At 33.7% G+C, this 17,105-nt stretch overlaps 3 protein-coding genes across 3 annotated transcripts; 2 read left to right on the top strand and 1 right to left on the bottom strand.

The window, feature by feature from the left end:
• Positions 23 to 5,117, top strand: LOC104790786 (E3 SUMO-protein ligase SIZ1-like; the record flags this gene model as incomplete). Its single annotated transcript, XM_010516570.2, is given in 15 exon segments — positions 23 to 65; positions 167 to 239; positions 371 to 503; positions 630 to 760; positions 866 to 934; positions 1,358 to 1,445; positions 1,533 to 1,608; positions 1,763 to 1,836; positions 1,958 to 2,065; positions 2,666 to 2,827; positions 2,969 to 3,073; positions 3,158 to 3,238; positions 3,327 to 4,386; positions 4,592 to 4,768; positions 4,866 to 5,117. Coding segments are annotated over 14 exon segments (2,346 nt in total), but the record flags the coding sequence as incomplete, so codon positions are not given.
• Positions 5,678 to 9,168, top strand: LOC104790784 (isovaleryl-CoA dehydrogenase, mitochondrial). The gene is made up of 15 exons (XM_010516568.2): positions 5,678 to 5,882; positions 6,165 to 6,248; positions 6,343 to 6,400; positions 6,497 to 6,621; positions 6,711 to 6,755; positions 6,984 to 7,032; positions 7,158 to 7,267; positions 7,371 to 7,447; positions 7,594 to 7,644; positions 7,726 to 7,790; positions 8,014 to 8,168; positions 8,242 to 8,282; positions 8,376 to 8,430; positions 8,613 to 8,669; positions 8,916 to 9,168. The coding sequence occupies exons 1-15, from the start codon at positions 5,772 to 5,774 to the stop codon at positions 9,060 to 9,062; spliced, it is 1,230 nt and encodes a 409-aa protein (XP_010514870.1). The 5' UTR covers positions 5,678 to 5,771; the 3' UTR covers positions 9,063 to 9,168.
• On the bottom strand, positions 9,221 to 15,324 carry LOC104790785 (MLO-like protein 3). Its single transcript, XM_010516569.1, has 15 exons — positions 15,136 to 15,324; positions 14,802 to 14,859; positions 14,420 to 14,622; positions 13,768 to 13,884; positions 11,464 to 11,524; positions 11,272 to 11,360; positions 11,100 to 11,174; positions 10,926 to 11,014; positions 10,780 to 10,829; positions 10,639 to 10,679; positions 10,374 to 10,547; positions 10,227 to 10,262; positions 10,072 to 10,139; positions 9,891 to 9,951; positions 9,221 to 9,763 (listed from the first exon to the last, which is right to left on the bottom strand). Exons 1-15 carry the CDS (start codon positions 15,283 to 15,285, stop codon positions 9,512 to 9,514), a joined length of 1,524 nt encoding a protein of 507 aa, XP_010514871.1. The 5' UTR covers positions 15,286 to 15,324; the 3' UTR covers positions 9,221 to 9,511.

Genomic DNA, 17,105 nt, shown 5'->3' with positions numbered 1-17,105 from the left:
GTTTGCCCATTTGCTTGTGCAGGACCTTGTTCAGCGGATTTTGACTATTTTTTCTGATGAGCCTGGTATGTTGCGCACTCATGTTTATTTATTCATGCGTGAACTGTGTAATTAATTTTTTTTTTTGAGTGTTCTGATAAGCGTTTGTCTCCATTATCTAATGAAGCGGGAAGGTTGTGGTCTAAAAGGGATCCCAGGGCAAGGGAAAGGGTTGCAAAACTAGTGGAGGATGGATATAGGTGAGTGTATGTTGTAGCCATGGATTTCTTATGACATGCATGTTTTCTCCATGGATTTCTTATGACATGTATGTTGTAGCCATGGATTTACTTTTTTTGGTTTACTGCAATTATTTTGTGTGTTTCCACAGGAAAATGCAAGCATCTTGGGCAAGTGAAGTAACGGATATCAGTAATGTTAAAGTTAAGTCAGGTTCCTTTCAACCAGATATCAAAGTTCGGTGTATTTGTGGAAGCTCATTAGTTACAGAGTCAATGATACAAGTAAGTCTGTGACAAAGTATTTGTCTCCACTCCTGTTTGAGTAGGCAGTATCTCTTGGTGTATAATGGCTTACTAAAATTTTGGTGATACGTACTGGTTTTCAATAAATGATTTTGTAAATTTAAGTGCGAGGATCCGAGATGCCATGTCTGGGAGCATGTTGGCTGTGTCATTATCCCGGAGAAGCCTATGGAAGTAAATCAACCTCTTCCTGAACCATTTTACTGTGAAATATGCCGACTTACCCGTGCTGACCCGTAAGATCCTCACAAACTTCTCTTGGTTGGGAAATGACTAAATGTTTATTTATATTTCCCGTTGATGCATGCTTTTTTGCGTTTTACATGGTCTTTTATGTGCAGATTTTGGGTCACAATGGCGCATCCATTGTATCCTGTGAGGTTGACGTCAACGATCATCCCAACTGATGAGTATGTACACCAAGTCTTTTGTTGTAACTATCATATTTAGCTTTGTGTACTTATTAATTTGGAAAGCTGGAGGACTTCCAGTGGAAATTCAAATTCATTACTTCCATCCTCCAGTTAGATTAGTTTCAATGCATGCAGTCTATAATTAATCATCTGCTTTGTGTCGTCTGTGTTTTACTGGGGAGCGAAGAAGCATTAGAGTTTAGTCTTATATTCTGCGTACTGTTTGTGGATGTGGGATTAATTTCAGTTGAGGGATAAGGTGAACTGTAGTCACTTAGCTTTCTTAGCTGGACTTCTGTTTCGTTTTAGTTTTTAGAGAAAAAAAACCATGGCTGTTTCCTAGATAGATTCACAACACCTACTTCAACTTTATAATGATAACTGATGTGTGTTCTTCTATTACTGCGACACAATTTTCAGTTTAATCCCCATTCCGAGTGTGGACAGAATATTTCGAATAACAAGGGCAGACAAAGACTTGTTGGTGAAGCATGAGTACGATGTTCAGGTTGTTAGTTTAATAAGTAGGTTAAATATGTACACTACATACATATGTGTGTTTTCTAATTTGTAGTTCAATTTGTTTTGTTTTCAGGCTTGGTGTATGCTCTTGAATGACAAAGTTATATTTAGGATGCAGTGGCCTCAATATGCTGATCTGCAAGTCAATGGTATGTGAGTCCAGTTCATATGGGATGCTATGCTAACTAAGTTAGTGTTATTAGCGTGTTCGTAGGAATATGAGGATCATGGTTTGCAGATCTCAGTAGATGTGCTCTCTGCTATCTAATATGGATTCATGGTTAAGTTGTTACGATTTTATAGGTGTACATGTTCGTGCTATTGACCGACCAAGGTCACAGCTTCTGGGGGCCAATGGCCGCGATGATGGACCTATTGTATGTTTTTCATCTCTGTTCTGTAACAGTTCTTTGTTCTCATGGAATAGTTTGCTCTCTCTAAAATTAATATTAAGTTGTTCGTAATCTAGTATAAACCCATCACAGTTTTTTTTGGCAGATCACACATTGTGTTAGGGAAGGAATTAACAAGATATCCTTGAGTAGATGTGACTCCCGCATTTTTTGTTTGGGTGTAAGGCTTGTGAAACGACGGACTCTGCAACAGGTACTTGTATTTACTGATAAGATGTTGCATGAGAAACAATTAAAAAACAGTTAACAGTAAAACTAGAGTCAGTGCGTTGGAAAAATAAAATGAATTAATGTTTATGGCATTGTTGTGTGAGAAGAAATAGCATGTGCATGCGAAGGAAGTTAATATGTGTGAGGGTTACACTACTGTTGCAATAAAAGTTCTAGGTTTTCCCAGTTCTATTTTGACTATAATTTGTAGGCTATTTAATGTTGAGATATGTTGTCTTTGATCCTGAGCTGAGTCAAATCTGGTATTTGAATCCATGGTGAAATGGAATAATTCGCTACAATTTGTTGGCTATATAGTGTTAAGTTCTGTTCTCTTTGATCCTGAGCTGAGTCAGATCTGGTCTTTTTAAATCCATGGCGCAATGGCATAATTGACTACAATTTGTTGGCTATATATAGTTTTGTTAAGTATTGTTTATCATGTTGTAGAATCAGTTTTCATATTCTTTTTAAATATATTTTTCATCACTATTTCTAGTGTTCTTAGAGGCTCATAACATTATCTATTTTACTCTTGTGATTTTCCTATAAACTCACCCTTTATTTTAAATATAAATTCTAGGTCTTAAACATGATTCCGGATGAGGATAAAGGTGAACCTTTAGAAAATGCTCTTTCGCGTGTACGCCGATGCATCGGAGGTGCAACTGGAAATGATGATGCCGACGGTGACAGTGATATTGAGGTTGTCGCAGATTTCTTTGATATCAATCTCCGGTGTCCTGTAAGTTCCTTTAGTAGATTACATCTCGTTTTTAATAGGTTGTTTGCAATCCGATAGTTCTGTTTATCTCATGGCTATCTGATGGTCTTTATGTGCACGTTTCTAGACTGATTAGTGTTACCTTTCTGTTGGTGTCACTAGATGAGCGGCTCTAGGATGAAAGTTGCTGGGAGATTTAAACCCTGTTTGCACATGGGATGTTTTGACCTTGAGGTGTTTGTAGAGCTGAATCAACGTTCTAGAAAGGCAGGTATCCTATTATAGTCTGGTTAATTGGGTTGTTCCTATTGTTTGACTAATTTATATGTTCTGTGGTTTGTTTAACTACAGTGGCAGTGTCCTATTTGTCTGAAGAACTACTCTCTGGAGCATATAATTGTAGATCCTTATTTTAACCGTATTACATCAATGGTAAACTTTTGTAGATGTTGTAATTCTTGATGATTTCAATGTTTTATTCATTTAAGTACGTTCATAATGATTGTCTTGCTGCATGCAGATGAGACATTGTGATGACGAGTTGGCTGAGATTGAAATTAAGCCTGATGGTTCTTGGCGTGTGAAGCTCGAAAGTGACAGCAAGCGCAGAAAAATGGGGGAACTCCCGCCCTGGCGACTACCTAATGGTAGTCTCATCCCCACGGTTGATGAGATGAAACCCAAGATGGAAATTCTAACACCAGTTAAACAAGAAGGTTGCTCAGATGGTCCAACCCCTTTGAAAGATGGAATAAGGAGGAATTGCAATGGCAATTGCGAAATTAGCAAACCTAATACTAATGGTTTGTCTTCCAGTAATAGGGAAGATAAGGTTGAGTGTCAGGAGCAAAATGTTATACCAATGAGTAGTAGCTCAACTGGAAGTGGTAGGGATAGCGATGACCATAGCGTAAACCAGGACGCTCTTGGGACCTTTGAGTTTGGAAACAATGGGATGGAGCTTGGTTCTATATCCATGAATGTAAATCCAAGCTACAACTTTAGTGACAGGAATCATCAACCAGCAGTAGCAAGTAATAATGAACCCATCGTTTTGAGTGATTCTGATGAAGAAAATGATGTTGCAATCACTGGCTTCAATGAGAATCAAACTGATGGCGGGGTAAATTTTCCATTGCATCTACCTGGTATTAAATCATATAGTGAAAATCCTCACGCCATGGCTGGGGGTAGTTCGGGCTTGGGTCTTTTTACCAACATTGACGCTGATGTAACAGAGGGTTTAGTTAGTTTGGAGCCTGGTCCATCGAACTGTGCTCCTGCAGTAAGTAGCGGTTACAAAAAAGCTCCAGAGACATCAATGCCATCTATTCCTATGTTTTCAGAATCGGTTGGACGACGCGAAGCAAATGCAAACAATGGATCACTTCAAATATTTCTGCCAACAAGACCAGATACCTCAGCTCAGTCTGATTTAGGAAATCAGGCGGAGATGTCAAACGGAAACCCTAGTGATGATTGGATCTCTCTAAGGCTTGGTAATCAGGGAGAGACAAAAGGTGTAAACAAAGTCAATGCGTCGACAAGAGAGGGTGCTTTGGATACTCTGTCAGAAACAGGTTAGTTTCTCCTGACCGAAAATGATTTTTGCTTTTCTAAATTTCCTGAAACATCAAGGGATATTGAATACTGACTGTCTGTACTTATGACTAATTCGCATTAAGATGTCCTTACTTGTCTGGGTTGTTTGGTGGTGTACAGACGAATAGGAGCGGTCTGAATTAACAAGTATGCGTTACTGACTATTATCTAACTTGTTTGCAGCGTCGTTGCTACTTGGAATGAATGACAGTAGTAAACAAGAGAAGTCAAGAAGACAGAGATCAGATAGCCCGTTTTCATTTCCTAGGAAGAAGCGTTCCGTTAGACCCCGACTGTTTCTCACCACTGACTCAGATTCAGAATGACATGTACCTCAACTTGTTTGTTTATTCATGGAAGGTAAAAAAAAAAAAGCTAATCTAAGTCTTGACCAACAACTCTGAAGCTAATAGCAGAACTGTGAATCTGAAGTTTCTGTTTCTCTGTCTCATTGCAGGATGCTATTTGCAAAGGAGTAAATAGGTTTATTATACAAAGTTAATGAAGGACTGGAAGCTTTTGGTCAGTAATTGTTATTTGCGATAGGACTTTTTTTAGTTGTTGAAGAGGAAACTGTAAAGTTGGTTACTACAGATATGGGCAAGTAGAGGAAACAAGCATTTTGTAAATGTGGGTTTTACCTTTTTCTTTGTTTTGTTGAATAGTAAAAAAAAACCAGCTCTTCTTCTTCTTCTTTTTGTTTACAAACTTCTTTTTAGGAAAAACATTATATAATATATAAAGTTTTTATTTTATCTTTTTTGGGGACAAACTTTATATAGGAAGTATATTTAGCATCGCCATTGAGGTATTTATTACCATTTTTTTAACTTCCTGAATTCGGAAATAGTAACCAAAATCGACCCGAAGTTGAAAATGTTTTTTCATAGAACAGTGTCAGTGTTATATTGTAGTAAGAAATGCAAATGTGATGTAGTGGTACCTTAATTCATAAAACTAGGCATGGCCACCTCAATGTTATTCATAGATATCATATAGGCATGACCATAAGTCCATAATACTCGGATCCGAGGATAGATGAACCTAGCCTGAAAAACCCGACCTGGATTCGAATCCATAATGTAGATATAGTATGGTTGTTGAAGACGACAAAGATGGTATGGGAGAGTAGTAATAGTGATAAATAATAACAAAGTGGTATACGGAACTTAGATTAGACCATCATCATGACTCATTGCTCATATCCCATCCTTATCACTTATTTGTCACAATTATTATTAAAATCACAAATTTACAACTTTTTTTTATAAAAAAATTGGGTCTCTCTGATTAAAGTAAAAAAAAAGCCGATTTTGGCAATTTATACCAACACATTCTTGTTCCGCGTGTATATCATCGAAAGATGCAGAGGTTTTTCGCAGCGAGATCGATTCTGGGCAACGCCGTCAAGTCTCGGAGGAGGTCCTTCTCTTCTCTTTCCTCTTCCCTCCTCTTCGACGATACTCAGTTACAGGTTCTTTATATCTTCTTTCTATTATTCTTGATTTCTAGGAGTCAGAACTTTTTTTTTTGGTTGGTGGTGATGACAAAATGGTGTCGTTTTTACATAAGAATCATATCGTTGTGGCATGTGCCCCTTGTGAAGTAGTAGTTTAAAGACATATAAGAGAAGAAGAGTTTGTGTTTAATTCAGTGAATTTGATTGATGGTTTATGTGTGTTGTGAAATTGATGGTTTTTGTGACATTGTTTTGCCGTTGTTGTTGTTGTTCCCCTTGGCTGCATTGCAACTGAAGTTTAAAGAAAGTGTATCCAAGTTTGCGCAAGATGTTATCGCTCCTCATGCCGAAAGAACCGATAAAACTAATTCATTTCCAAAGGTCTGTCTTGAGACTTTTGTTGCTTATGTCTTTGTTGCTTTATGTATCTCACCAAAATCTAATCTTTCATACTTTTTTTTTTTTTTTAAACTAGGATGTTAACTTATGGAAGCAGATGGGTGAGTTCAATCTCCATGGAATCACTGCACCTGGTAGATCTTTGTCCTAGCATAGATTAATACGTTTCAATCCTTTTTTATGTTTAATGTTTAGAACGGGAACTTAATCGTATAATCCTTTACCTGCAGAGGAATATGGAGGTTTAGGTCTTGGTTACTTGTATCATTGTATAGCAATGGAGGAAATCAGTCGGGCCTCAGGGTCAGTTGCTCTGTCTTATGGTGCCCATTCCAACCTTTGCATCAATCAATTGGTAAACATATATATGGCTCACTAGTTCTCTTTTGCAATTTCTGAGATTTTTAAGGCCAAGATAGAAGATTTATTACTACTTTTTAACAGGTGAGGAATGGAACTACAGCCCAAAAGCAGAAATATTTGCCAAAGGTATTGTTTATCTGATTTTTATTTAGTATTGTCACTGCTATGCTAATGGTTTTATCAGAAAATAAAACCTGTATTAGAAATCTCATCTTATTATGAATGGAAGAAAGACCGTTATTTCATATTGATTAGTTTAGTTTTCTTCATTTGTGAACTTTTTTATGTTTCCTCTGACTTTTGTTTTTGAAATCTCGTTAGAGTTTAGCTAATTAATGACTTACTGTTATGAAGCTGATCAGTGGGGAGCATGTTGGTGCTCTAGCAATGAGTGAACCCAATGGTAAGATACATACCGTTTGGATGAAGTTTGAGAGTGTATGGACTGAGGACACACACTCATACATACATATAGTGACCGCTTTATTCTGATGGATACTGATTCTAGTTTTTTGAATTTTTTCACAGCCGGTTCAGATGTTGTCAGCATGAAATGCAAGGCTGATAAGGTAGATGGTGGTTATATAATAAATGGCAACAAGATGTGGTGCACTAATGGTCCGTCTGCTGAAACACTGGTAATATAGATTAGCTTATATTGTTACCTTCTCAGATTGATTTTGTTTGATACATTTGTTTAGTTTTAACATATTTTCCACCATTTTGTTTCGGTTTGATCAGATTGTTTACGCGAAAACTGATACAAAGGCAGGTTCTAAAGGAATAACGGCTTTCATTATAGAGAAGGGTATGGATGGGTATGTGAATTCTTAATCTTGTTGGAACTGACTTTCTATAATCTTTAATAAAGAAAAAGAAGGAGGGAAACTAGAGGGCGAGTTAAGGGAACAAAATTTAGAGAGTGAGTTCCTTAAATCCATTTTTGATTGGGGTGGCTTTGCAGATTCAGTACTGCTCAGAAGTTGGACAAACTGGGAATGCGGGGAAGCGATACGTAACCACCATTTTCTCAAGATAACAATATCTGTGTAAATTAATTCCCTCGTTTCCACTGACATCTGTCTCTTCTGAGCAGGTGTGAGCTTGTTTTTGAGAATTGCTTTGTTCCTGAAGAAAACATTCTTGACAAGGAAGGAAAAGGTTCTGACTGATGCAACTTATCATTTTGTTTTGAACTCTTATTCTCTAGGTTAATGGATAATTTACATTGCATGGTCTACTTTTTTCTAGTAATATGATGATCTACTATCTGATGATCTAGTAATCACCAACACATGTTTTGCTACTTGTACATTTTTTGAGTCGAGGCCACAAGTCCCCTCTCTCTATTCTTGTCTGATGAACATAGGGTTTGCACGTGCAGGAGTGTATGTTCTGATGTCTGGTCTGGATTTGGAGAGACTTGTTTTGGCAGCTGGGCCATTAGGGATCATGCAGGCATGCCTTGACACTGTACTTCCTTATATTCGCCAGAGAGAACAGTTTGGTCGTCCAATTGGAGAATTACAGTTTATACAGGTTGATCTCGATCATCCTTCACCTAAACTTCTCCAAAAACTTTGATCTTAAAAAGTTGGTTGAATAATTTCAGGGCAAAGTTGCTGACATGTACACTGCATTACAGTCTTCAAGGTAAAGAAAACTTCTCTCAGTAGTGTGGAATTTATTTTTCCCATACAGCAGAAATGTAGCTCAAGCAAAAAAAATGTTTCTTTGGCATCTCAGGTCATACGTCTACTCGGTTGCTAGGGACTGTGACAATGGGAACATTGACCCAAAGGTAATTTGATAATAAATAATCCCTCCTTCTCATTTTCTGTTATGGACAATAGGTATTGGTACAGAAAATGATCAGTTATAGGAAGAGGTCACACGTCCCATTGTTCCCATTTTCTGTACCAATAACACTGCCAACCGTAACCTAATAACATCATCCTTCTTGTGTATATGCTTACCTTCTAGGACTGCGCCGGAACTATTCTCTGTGCAGCCGAAAGAGCAACTCAAGTCGCTTTACAGGTCAATTATCCTTACTCTCCTTCATATATCTCAAATATCTTAGTCCATTTCTATATGTAGTCATTAGCTTAAAGTTTCTGTCACACAAGCGAGTAAAACTAAACCGGAAAACCAGTTTTAAGAGTTGTATTCTGTCTTTCTAATAATTACCAGCAAAACAAAACTTGGAAGGGCACATAACTACACATATTGGGTATATTGCTTACCTGTCCTTTGAGACTAAGAGGTTTTGGTTTGATGTTTCAGGCGATACAATGTTTAGGCGGAAATGGATATATAAACGAATATGCAACAGGACGCCTTCTGAGAGATGCAAAGCTATATGAAATCGGTGCGGGAACAAGCGAGATAAGAAGGATTGTCATAGGCCGCGGGCTTTTCAAAGAACAATAGAGAAAAGTATGTTTTCTTGCCAATGCGACATTTTCACTCTGTACAAGTATATATAATTTACAATGTCCACAGTAACCTCGCAATAAAAAAATATAACTTCCAACCATACTTTTATGTTTCAGAACTTTTGTTATTTTCACCAGAAACCATATCAAACGGACTAAAATTTGATTTTAGGGACTTAGCCTTTGAAAAAGAATTGAGTTTATGAATGCTCGAACAAGCATCCAAAATACCTATACCAATTTACTGTTTAAGTGAAAATTCAGCATCCATAGTCACATTATGTGTGATAAGTTATCAAGATACCATCATCAATCCATCATACTTCACATAACACCAACACACCCATATTTTTATTATGTAAGTCTATAACTAAAACATATGGCTAACCTAGTGTTTAGTCATTTGATACGTCATAGTAAAGATAAACTCTATATTAATCTTTATCACCTTTCAGTTTGGTTGTGTACCGGTATCTCTTGTAAAATCTGTGGTTGTCTACCCAAAGATCCGAAATCATTAGCAACTTCTGACTGAGTTGGACTCTCACCTAAATCGATATCACCATTATTATCGTTATCGTTGTTTCTTTCCGGAGTTTTTTCTGTCTTCCTCTTGACTCTAACCCTACCATGCCATTGCCTGAACACATTTGCTATTTGTTCTTCCAAGATTACTCTCTTGTAGCTTGACCCCATCTATGCATACATGACATGCATCCAAATGAAATTCAGATCACTATGTTACACTAAGAATAATAATTTGTATATAAATGCAATACCATTCATTAATAGCAGTAAGAGTTATATTTAGGGAGTTAATTACCTGGGTTACAAGTGCATAAAGAGGCAATGTAATGTAGCTGCTCAAGACTTGGACTGTCACCCTATAAATCATATACAATTAACGATATAATTTATAATACAAAAACATAATTTCGTTTCTTAGAGCTTGAAAGAAAATGTAATGAACTGTTGGAATAAAATAAATAAATTGTAGTGCTTACGCTAATACAATTCGTGTGATTATGATCTCTCGGTTATCATGGTAGCAAGAGTTAATCCCAAATTGCCACTAATTTCATAATTAAAATTCAAAAATACATAAGATATATCATTTTTTTTTCCTTTTTTTCAATGGAAATTCAAGAATTAAACTTACAGTGATCCACACAAAAAAGGCCATCTCGAAGGTATTCTGAATCATTGTCAAACCAAAATTCCATTTTTATTAAGATGTGCCAAAAATGTTGCAAAAATCATATGATGAAGCATTATAAAAGACGACATGTAGTTTAGACAAGATTACCAGAAACAGCGTGTAGTGTAGAATGCTTAAGAGGAAACGAGGATTGGAGAACCAAAAATGCTTGTCGTTTGGCTCAACGAGAGGGCTTCCTCTAATCACATTGTTATGTTCCTTAATCGTGACCGCCATTTTCGCTACTATCATCTCTAGTTTTGTCCCGATCACTAGAACTACCTACATCACAATATTAATTCATCAATTTTTCTAGTTACACAAAAACTAATTAATACTTCGAAGTATTGGTCATATTTAAGTAAAATCTTACAATTAGTGGCACAAATGACATATAAAAATATACTCTCCAACCTGATGATGATTATAGGGAAAAAGCCAAAAGGTAAGATGAAAATGAATAATCACTACTTTATATTTTACTTTAAGCTAATAGAAATTTAAATGAAGTTACCGTAAACGTCGAGAAGCATAAAGATCACCACAGTTAGCCACATCAAAGGACTGTAATAATTTATAGAAAAATTAATTTGATATTGTCACATTAAGTGATATTCAAAAAAGAATATAAACCATTGTACAAATCCATTTTTTAAATACCTGATACCAACTATAGTTTTAAAATCTTCATGTAAAGATCTATGTATATACTTTTGGAAATTGAAAGCATTATTTGATGATAAATGAGCCTGCATCAATATTCAAAAGAACATATTAATATAAAATTTTATTTTCTAGAATAATTATTCATTGGTAAAGAAATGAGATACTAACAAAGATAAAACCATGACGGAGTGTGAGGTAATCTATTTTTGCCACCGAGTTGAAAAATTGCCTGAAGAAACATTTCTAAGAAAGAAAAATAATTGTAATTACTAATCTTTGTATTTGAGACATATGCTAATTAATAAAGTGATTAGAAGATGAAGAATGTGTACTAACTTACAATCCAAAGTTGTATTGATGTTTCAGTCCAAGAACTCAAGTGTCGTCGAGCAAATGTTGTATCTCTTGTCATTCTAAACCTATTCGGATCTTTAAATTACGTAGAAAATTATTTAGTTTACCTTAACTTTTTTTGGAATAAGAAATTAGTGATATTTTATGTAATATGGTAGTAGAAAATACAAAATATCACCGTTTGATGTTAGATACTCCACTGTTTGAGTCTCTTTCTCCCACAATTTCCATTTCCTCATCTACATGTATTACGTATATAAAAGTTGATATGTAAACCATGGACTCAATATGATAAAGAATATCAAAAAAAAAAATGTTATAATACATGTTTTATTTGCTATATATGAATTTTACAGTTGTTTTACCAAGGCGGTTTGACCAATGAAATTTGGTCTAACATGGAATTAACGACAATAATTAAAAACAATATCTTAAATTTATTACACAATATTTATAAATTATGTAGAAAAATTTAAGTTTTTTTTTTATATATAGACTAGATGAGGACCGCCCGATGTGCGGGTTTAAATTTTTGTAAAATAAAATTAAATTTAATAAAAATATATTAAAATTTATTCTACGTTATTTATAAGTTTTATTTTTGCTATAATATGCTGATTTATATCTATTTACAAATAATTTATGTATATTACTATTACCTTTAAAAACGTATATTTTACACCTAAATATATTGTATGTTATATATATATATATATATATTTTACCACCACCTAGAAAATGTGTGTATGAACACATTAAGTCAACTATTATAGGTCTTTTTACTTTCACTTTTGCATAGTACTTTTAATTATTAAAATTATTGGCTAAAGAAAAACTATATATTACATAGTATACTAATCAATAGTGTATCATCACAATAGTGTATGACCAACCATGGAGAGAACCTCGGTTCCGCCCTCGTCCCTTATGCAGAGAATCTTGCGTCTAACCTCCTCTATCATGGAGAGAACTTTGGCCCCACCTTCCTCCTTTGGGGAATAACCTTGTGTCCAACCTCCTATACATTTTTCCCTTTGGGGAGATAATCTTGCGTCCAACCTCCTCCACCATAGAAAGAACCTCGTCTTTTCCTTCCTCATGTGTGGAGACAACATATTTACGTCTTTCAATTATCTCAAAATGGCTTGTTCCGACAACCAATGAAACTAAAGACCCTTTTCTAATGTCACAAAATATTTTGATAGTAACTAATGTTAATTTTTCCATTGTATTTGTGCAAGTATTTTTGACACACCATGATGTAGCCTTTGTCTCTGGAACTCTCTGAATGCCACCTTTCTTAATGAGCCCCATGTCCACTTCCAGTTCATAGCCACCTTCTTCAGTGGGCCCCTTGTCTACTCCTGGCTCACCCATATTCGGCGGCCGGTCTGTTACGTCCGGGAGGAATACTTGTTTACCGACCCTACAAATCACCATATTACCGACCCTTCCTCATAATAGTTGTTTTGTCCTCGCTCGCACAATTACGACAATCACTTCCCGAAAGGTCACTCATGCTGAAACTACTTCAGCTCAAGCACACTTAACTCTGGAATTCTCTTAACCCTTGATCGAAAAGATGAGTGCACTTTGGTGATATAGGTTTCCAAATCAGTTCTTTTAAACCTATCCGCAAACCATCGTGTCACATTCTCCGAACTCCTATGGATCTATCAACAACAATTTATGTTTTTCCAATCTATCTATCTTTGTTTGTTGTAAACTTGTTTTGATTAGCCTATTTTATCTAACTATTAGGTTGATGAGCTTCTACTCCTCCTTTTTTTGGATTGAATGAATGGTAAAAATTATGTTCGCACAAAAAAGAGTCTATGAACACCCAATCAAGGTTGAAAAATTAGAAGAAAATAAATTTGACATAAATAAAGAAATAATAGAAAATTATAAGCACGATAATATATGAATTTCAAATAATTCAAAGGTGAAAAGATAAATTAAATAAAAAAATCTAAAAATACTACATTAAATTTTAAAATACAGTATTAGAAAAGGAACACACATATATTTTTGAAAAAAAAATTTTGTTAGATAAAAATATGAGACGATCTATGTTTATATAGAAGTGACTATTTACAAAATTTAGAATTAATAATTTACTGTATATTTTCTTTAATCCCATTTCATTTTTTTTGTAGAATTAATAACTTAAAATTAAAAATAAGTAAATAATGTTATAATTTAGAATTTATGAAATATATATAGATAATCTCTTTGTAAGTATTAAAAAAACTTTTAATTTTTATAATTTTTGTAATTTTTTGATAATTATATTTTTACATTATTAATATTGTTTAAAACATAATATTTTGTTTTTTTTTGTTGTTATCTCGAAATCTCAAGTTGATATAAACTTGACACATATCAAAATCTTATTAACGACTAACTTTCAAAATCCAACTTTATATAATAAAATATAATATTATAATATTTGATTGCATAATTCAATATAAGTACGTACCTTGGCCATTCCAAGGAGAACAACGGCAAGATTGTAGAGAATATGCATACATGCCAACACAAAGATGAAGAAACTCAACTGAGTCAAACCCTCTTGTGATATTAGTGACGTCTTCCCCTGCAAATTTCAATTTGACCAAGTCGTATTAGTTTAGCTCGCAATCAGTAAATGCTTCTTTACGCTTACTAAAAAGAGTCCACATTTCTTTTACATTATGACTTAATTTTTTAAAAAAATTTATAAAGATTGAGTGACGAGACTAATTTTCATTATATCAGAATATATCCATAATATAATTTGGAGTTAAATAAACTGATTATTAGTAGTAATATTAATATAAATTAGCATTTTATTTCGTTGACTCTTTGCTAACGACGATATGTTATGCGTCCAAACTCCAAAGACCCAAAGTCAACGTCAAAGTAAATTGTCTGACATTTAGGATCTTTATTTCCTAGGGGTATCTCCATTTTTTTATTCCGCATATTAAATTGTGTGATTAAAAAAAATTAGTTTGTCGATCGAGCTTAAAATCTTTGTATAGTACCCTCCTTATATACGTTATATATAATATCCACTTCGGATTAAAAAGAAAATGAAACTTAAACATTAATTGAAAAATGTTGGCAAGGATCAAAAGATCAAGAAGAACCTTGGAACAATGATGAAAAAAGTTGTCATGATGATCATCATCCTCATCATCTTCATCATCTTCATCATTGTCATTATCATGTAATGAAATGGTTTTACGGCAAGGCAACATTCGATTTGCATACCTTATGGGAATGCATATATTCGAAACTTCACCTTCAGTCACATTTAGCATCAGTGACATGAATCCTAGCACCATTAGAACTGCCCTTACAGAACATTTAAGTTTAGAGATTAACAAAACTGGGAAAGATATTACAATTAAGTATCATAAAACAAAATAAGTTGTTTTTTCAAAGAAAAAAAACGAAACAGAAAACAACTATGTGTGAGCTTTTATTAATGAAATGATTTTGCTACGAATTAACGGGGCAGAGTTTTACCTGATTTGAGCTTCTCTAATGCTTCAAGTAAAGATGTTTTTCTATTTTTCTTAAGTCTCTGCAAGCAATAAATAAATAAAAAAGTGACAAAAATATAGTAAACTATTAATTAAATAATTGGCCAGAGTTTACTCCTTTCAACTTATATATGTGTTTTGTATAGATATTTGAATGTATATTGTATAGATATTTGAATATTGAAGTTTACTCTTGCAAGAAAAAATGACAAAAAATTTCCAAAAACTTAGAGAAAATTAAAACAGAATTTTATAAAAAGAAGCAAGAAGTTTTATAATTCAGAATTGTATACACATAAATACATTTTTGTACTTACAATTGAGAGAAGATTGATGAGACGCTCAAGGAACATGGAAACAGCGACGAAGAAGAAACAAACGGTGGCCAGAGCCCAAGTGGGAGTTTCTTGGAGGGATCGGACGGTGCCAACCTCCGCAGAGTGGTTGCTTTCTTCTTTTTCCGTCATCTCTTATATTTTCTGGTGACTGATGTGTGCAGTTGAGAAGATGAGATATGTTGTTAAGTTTATATTAATAGTGTTTTGCAATCATTGTTGCGGTAAAGAACTTTTCAAAGTTTCTGGTAACCACTGACGTGAAGCTTTAAATGTGACATTGAATCCCACTTTGTCCGCCCAGTTTGACTTAGTAAGACATAATATTAGTCTTACTTCGTATACTAATGGTTAAAACTTGAAATATTCTTAGTATCATTATAAATTTACGTGTAATTGTAAATTACACCCTCTGCTTCAAATTACGTTTAAGGTTTCTTCATATATTAAGAAAATATTTAATTTTTCCGTTTTAACCCTAATTAATATATTGTATTTTTGAAATGGACAAAATGAAAAAGTATTTTTAAAAAGTGACATAGGAAAAAGAGTATTTTTTTAAATCTCCTTTATTTATTTGATATCATCAATTAATAAGCTAAATAAAATAAGAATAAAATTGATTTTTTTTATAAAATAACTATATTGGAAACATATAAGTAAAACGACAACTAATTAAAAATCAAAGGAGTAAAAATTAGTTGGATGGGAAAAACTGTTTTTAATTTGAGATTTTCATCTTTCCTTTCGAGAATATATGAAGTAACGGAAAAAAAAAGAATACAAACGAAAGTATTATAGAGAATTTTATCGGTTTTTTTATTTAGCGGTGGACATCTAAATATAACTAATTAATGATAAATTAAACCAAACTAAACTAACCCAAATTGAAACTAAACCGAAGTAAACAAAGTCAAATCAAACCAAACAGACTAACTTTGGTTTAGATTTGGCTAGAACTTTCACAAAACCAAATTAACCAAAGTTCATATTAGCACATAGTTTTGTTAGAGGTTCATTTTGATAAAATTAGATATTCACCCAACAAACTTGTATTCCCTCTGTTTCACAAAGAGTGTCATTTTGACACTTTTTTCTTGTTACAAAAAAATGTCATTTTATGTTTCCAATGAAAATTAGAAAGAGAAAAAACTTTAGAGTATTTATAAAGGGTTAAACAGAAATTTAAACAATTTTTTTAATTTGTGTGATTATGTCAAAATGACTTTTTTTATAAAAGAGAGAGAGAGTATGTTACAGAAATAATAATATATGTTTCCAAATTCCAATAGGTTGAGAATAATTAAAAACAAAATTAATTAATAATATACAATTTAATGACAATAAATCACATCATTGCTGTATCTTAATTTCATGAACAATATTGCGATCTCCTAAATTCACCTTCTTTTTCGGTTTGACAACCACTTCATTAACCTATTAAAAACTCTTTTTTTTTTTAATGCAAAAGTTAATGAAGTAGATTTGAGAATGAATCTATCTATTCAAATATCGTAAATTATTGGAACAATTGCAAAATTATACTACAAACTTGAGTCAATTGCAATGTTAGATCCCTCTTTTTCTCTCTCCAACATTTGCCATTTTTTTCTTATTAAATCCTTGTCCATTCATTGTATTCACAAAAATGTCATTATTTCTGATTTATTTGAATTTTTTGCAAAAATGTTTATTACATCCATATCCTCATCTTCTTCTTTTATTTACGGTTGTGCCACCTCCATCAATTTTCCAACAACCATGAACAACTAAATTTGAAGCTCTTAAAGCTTCAACAACCTGAATTTGTAAGCTTAAATAACACCCAATGCTATGAGAACTTCATTTTCTTCCATCTGCTCTCCATTTTAATCCAAGAAAATTTGCAATTGCATTCATCTTGTTATATGTCATGATTCTTGGATAGTGATTAAATTGGTGCTGGGTTTCTT

The sequence above is a fragment of the Camelina sativa genome, chromosome 6 (assembly GCF_000633955.1).
Source record: "Camelina sativa cultivar DH55 chromosome 6, Cs, whole genome shotgun sequence".
Taxonomy (NCBI): Eukaryota; Viridiplantae; Streptophyta; class Magnoliopsida; order Brassicales; family Brassicaceae; genus Camelina; species Camelina sativa.
Note: the sequence above shows the minus strand (reverse complement) of the source record. Positions and strands in the feature narration are given on the sequence as shown.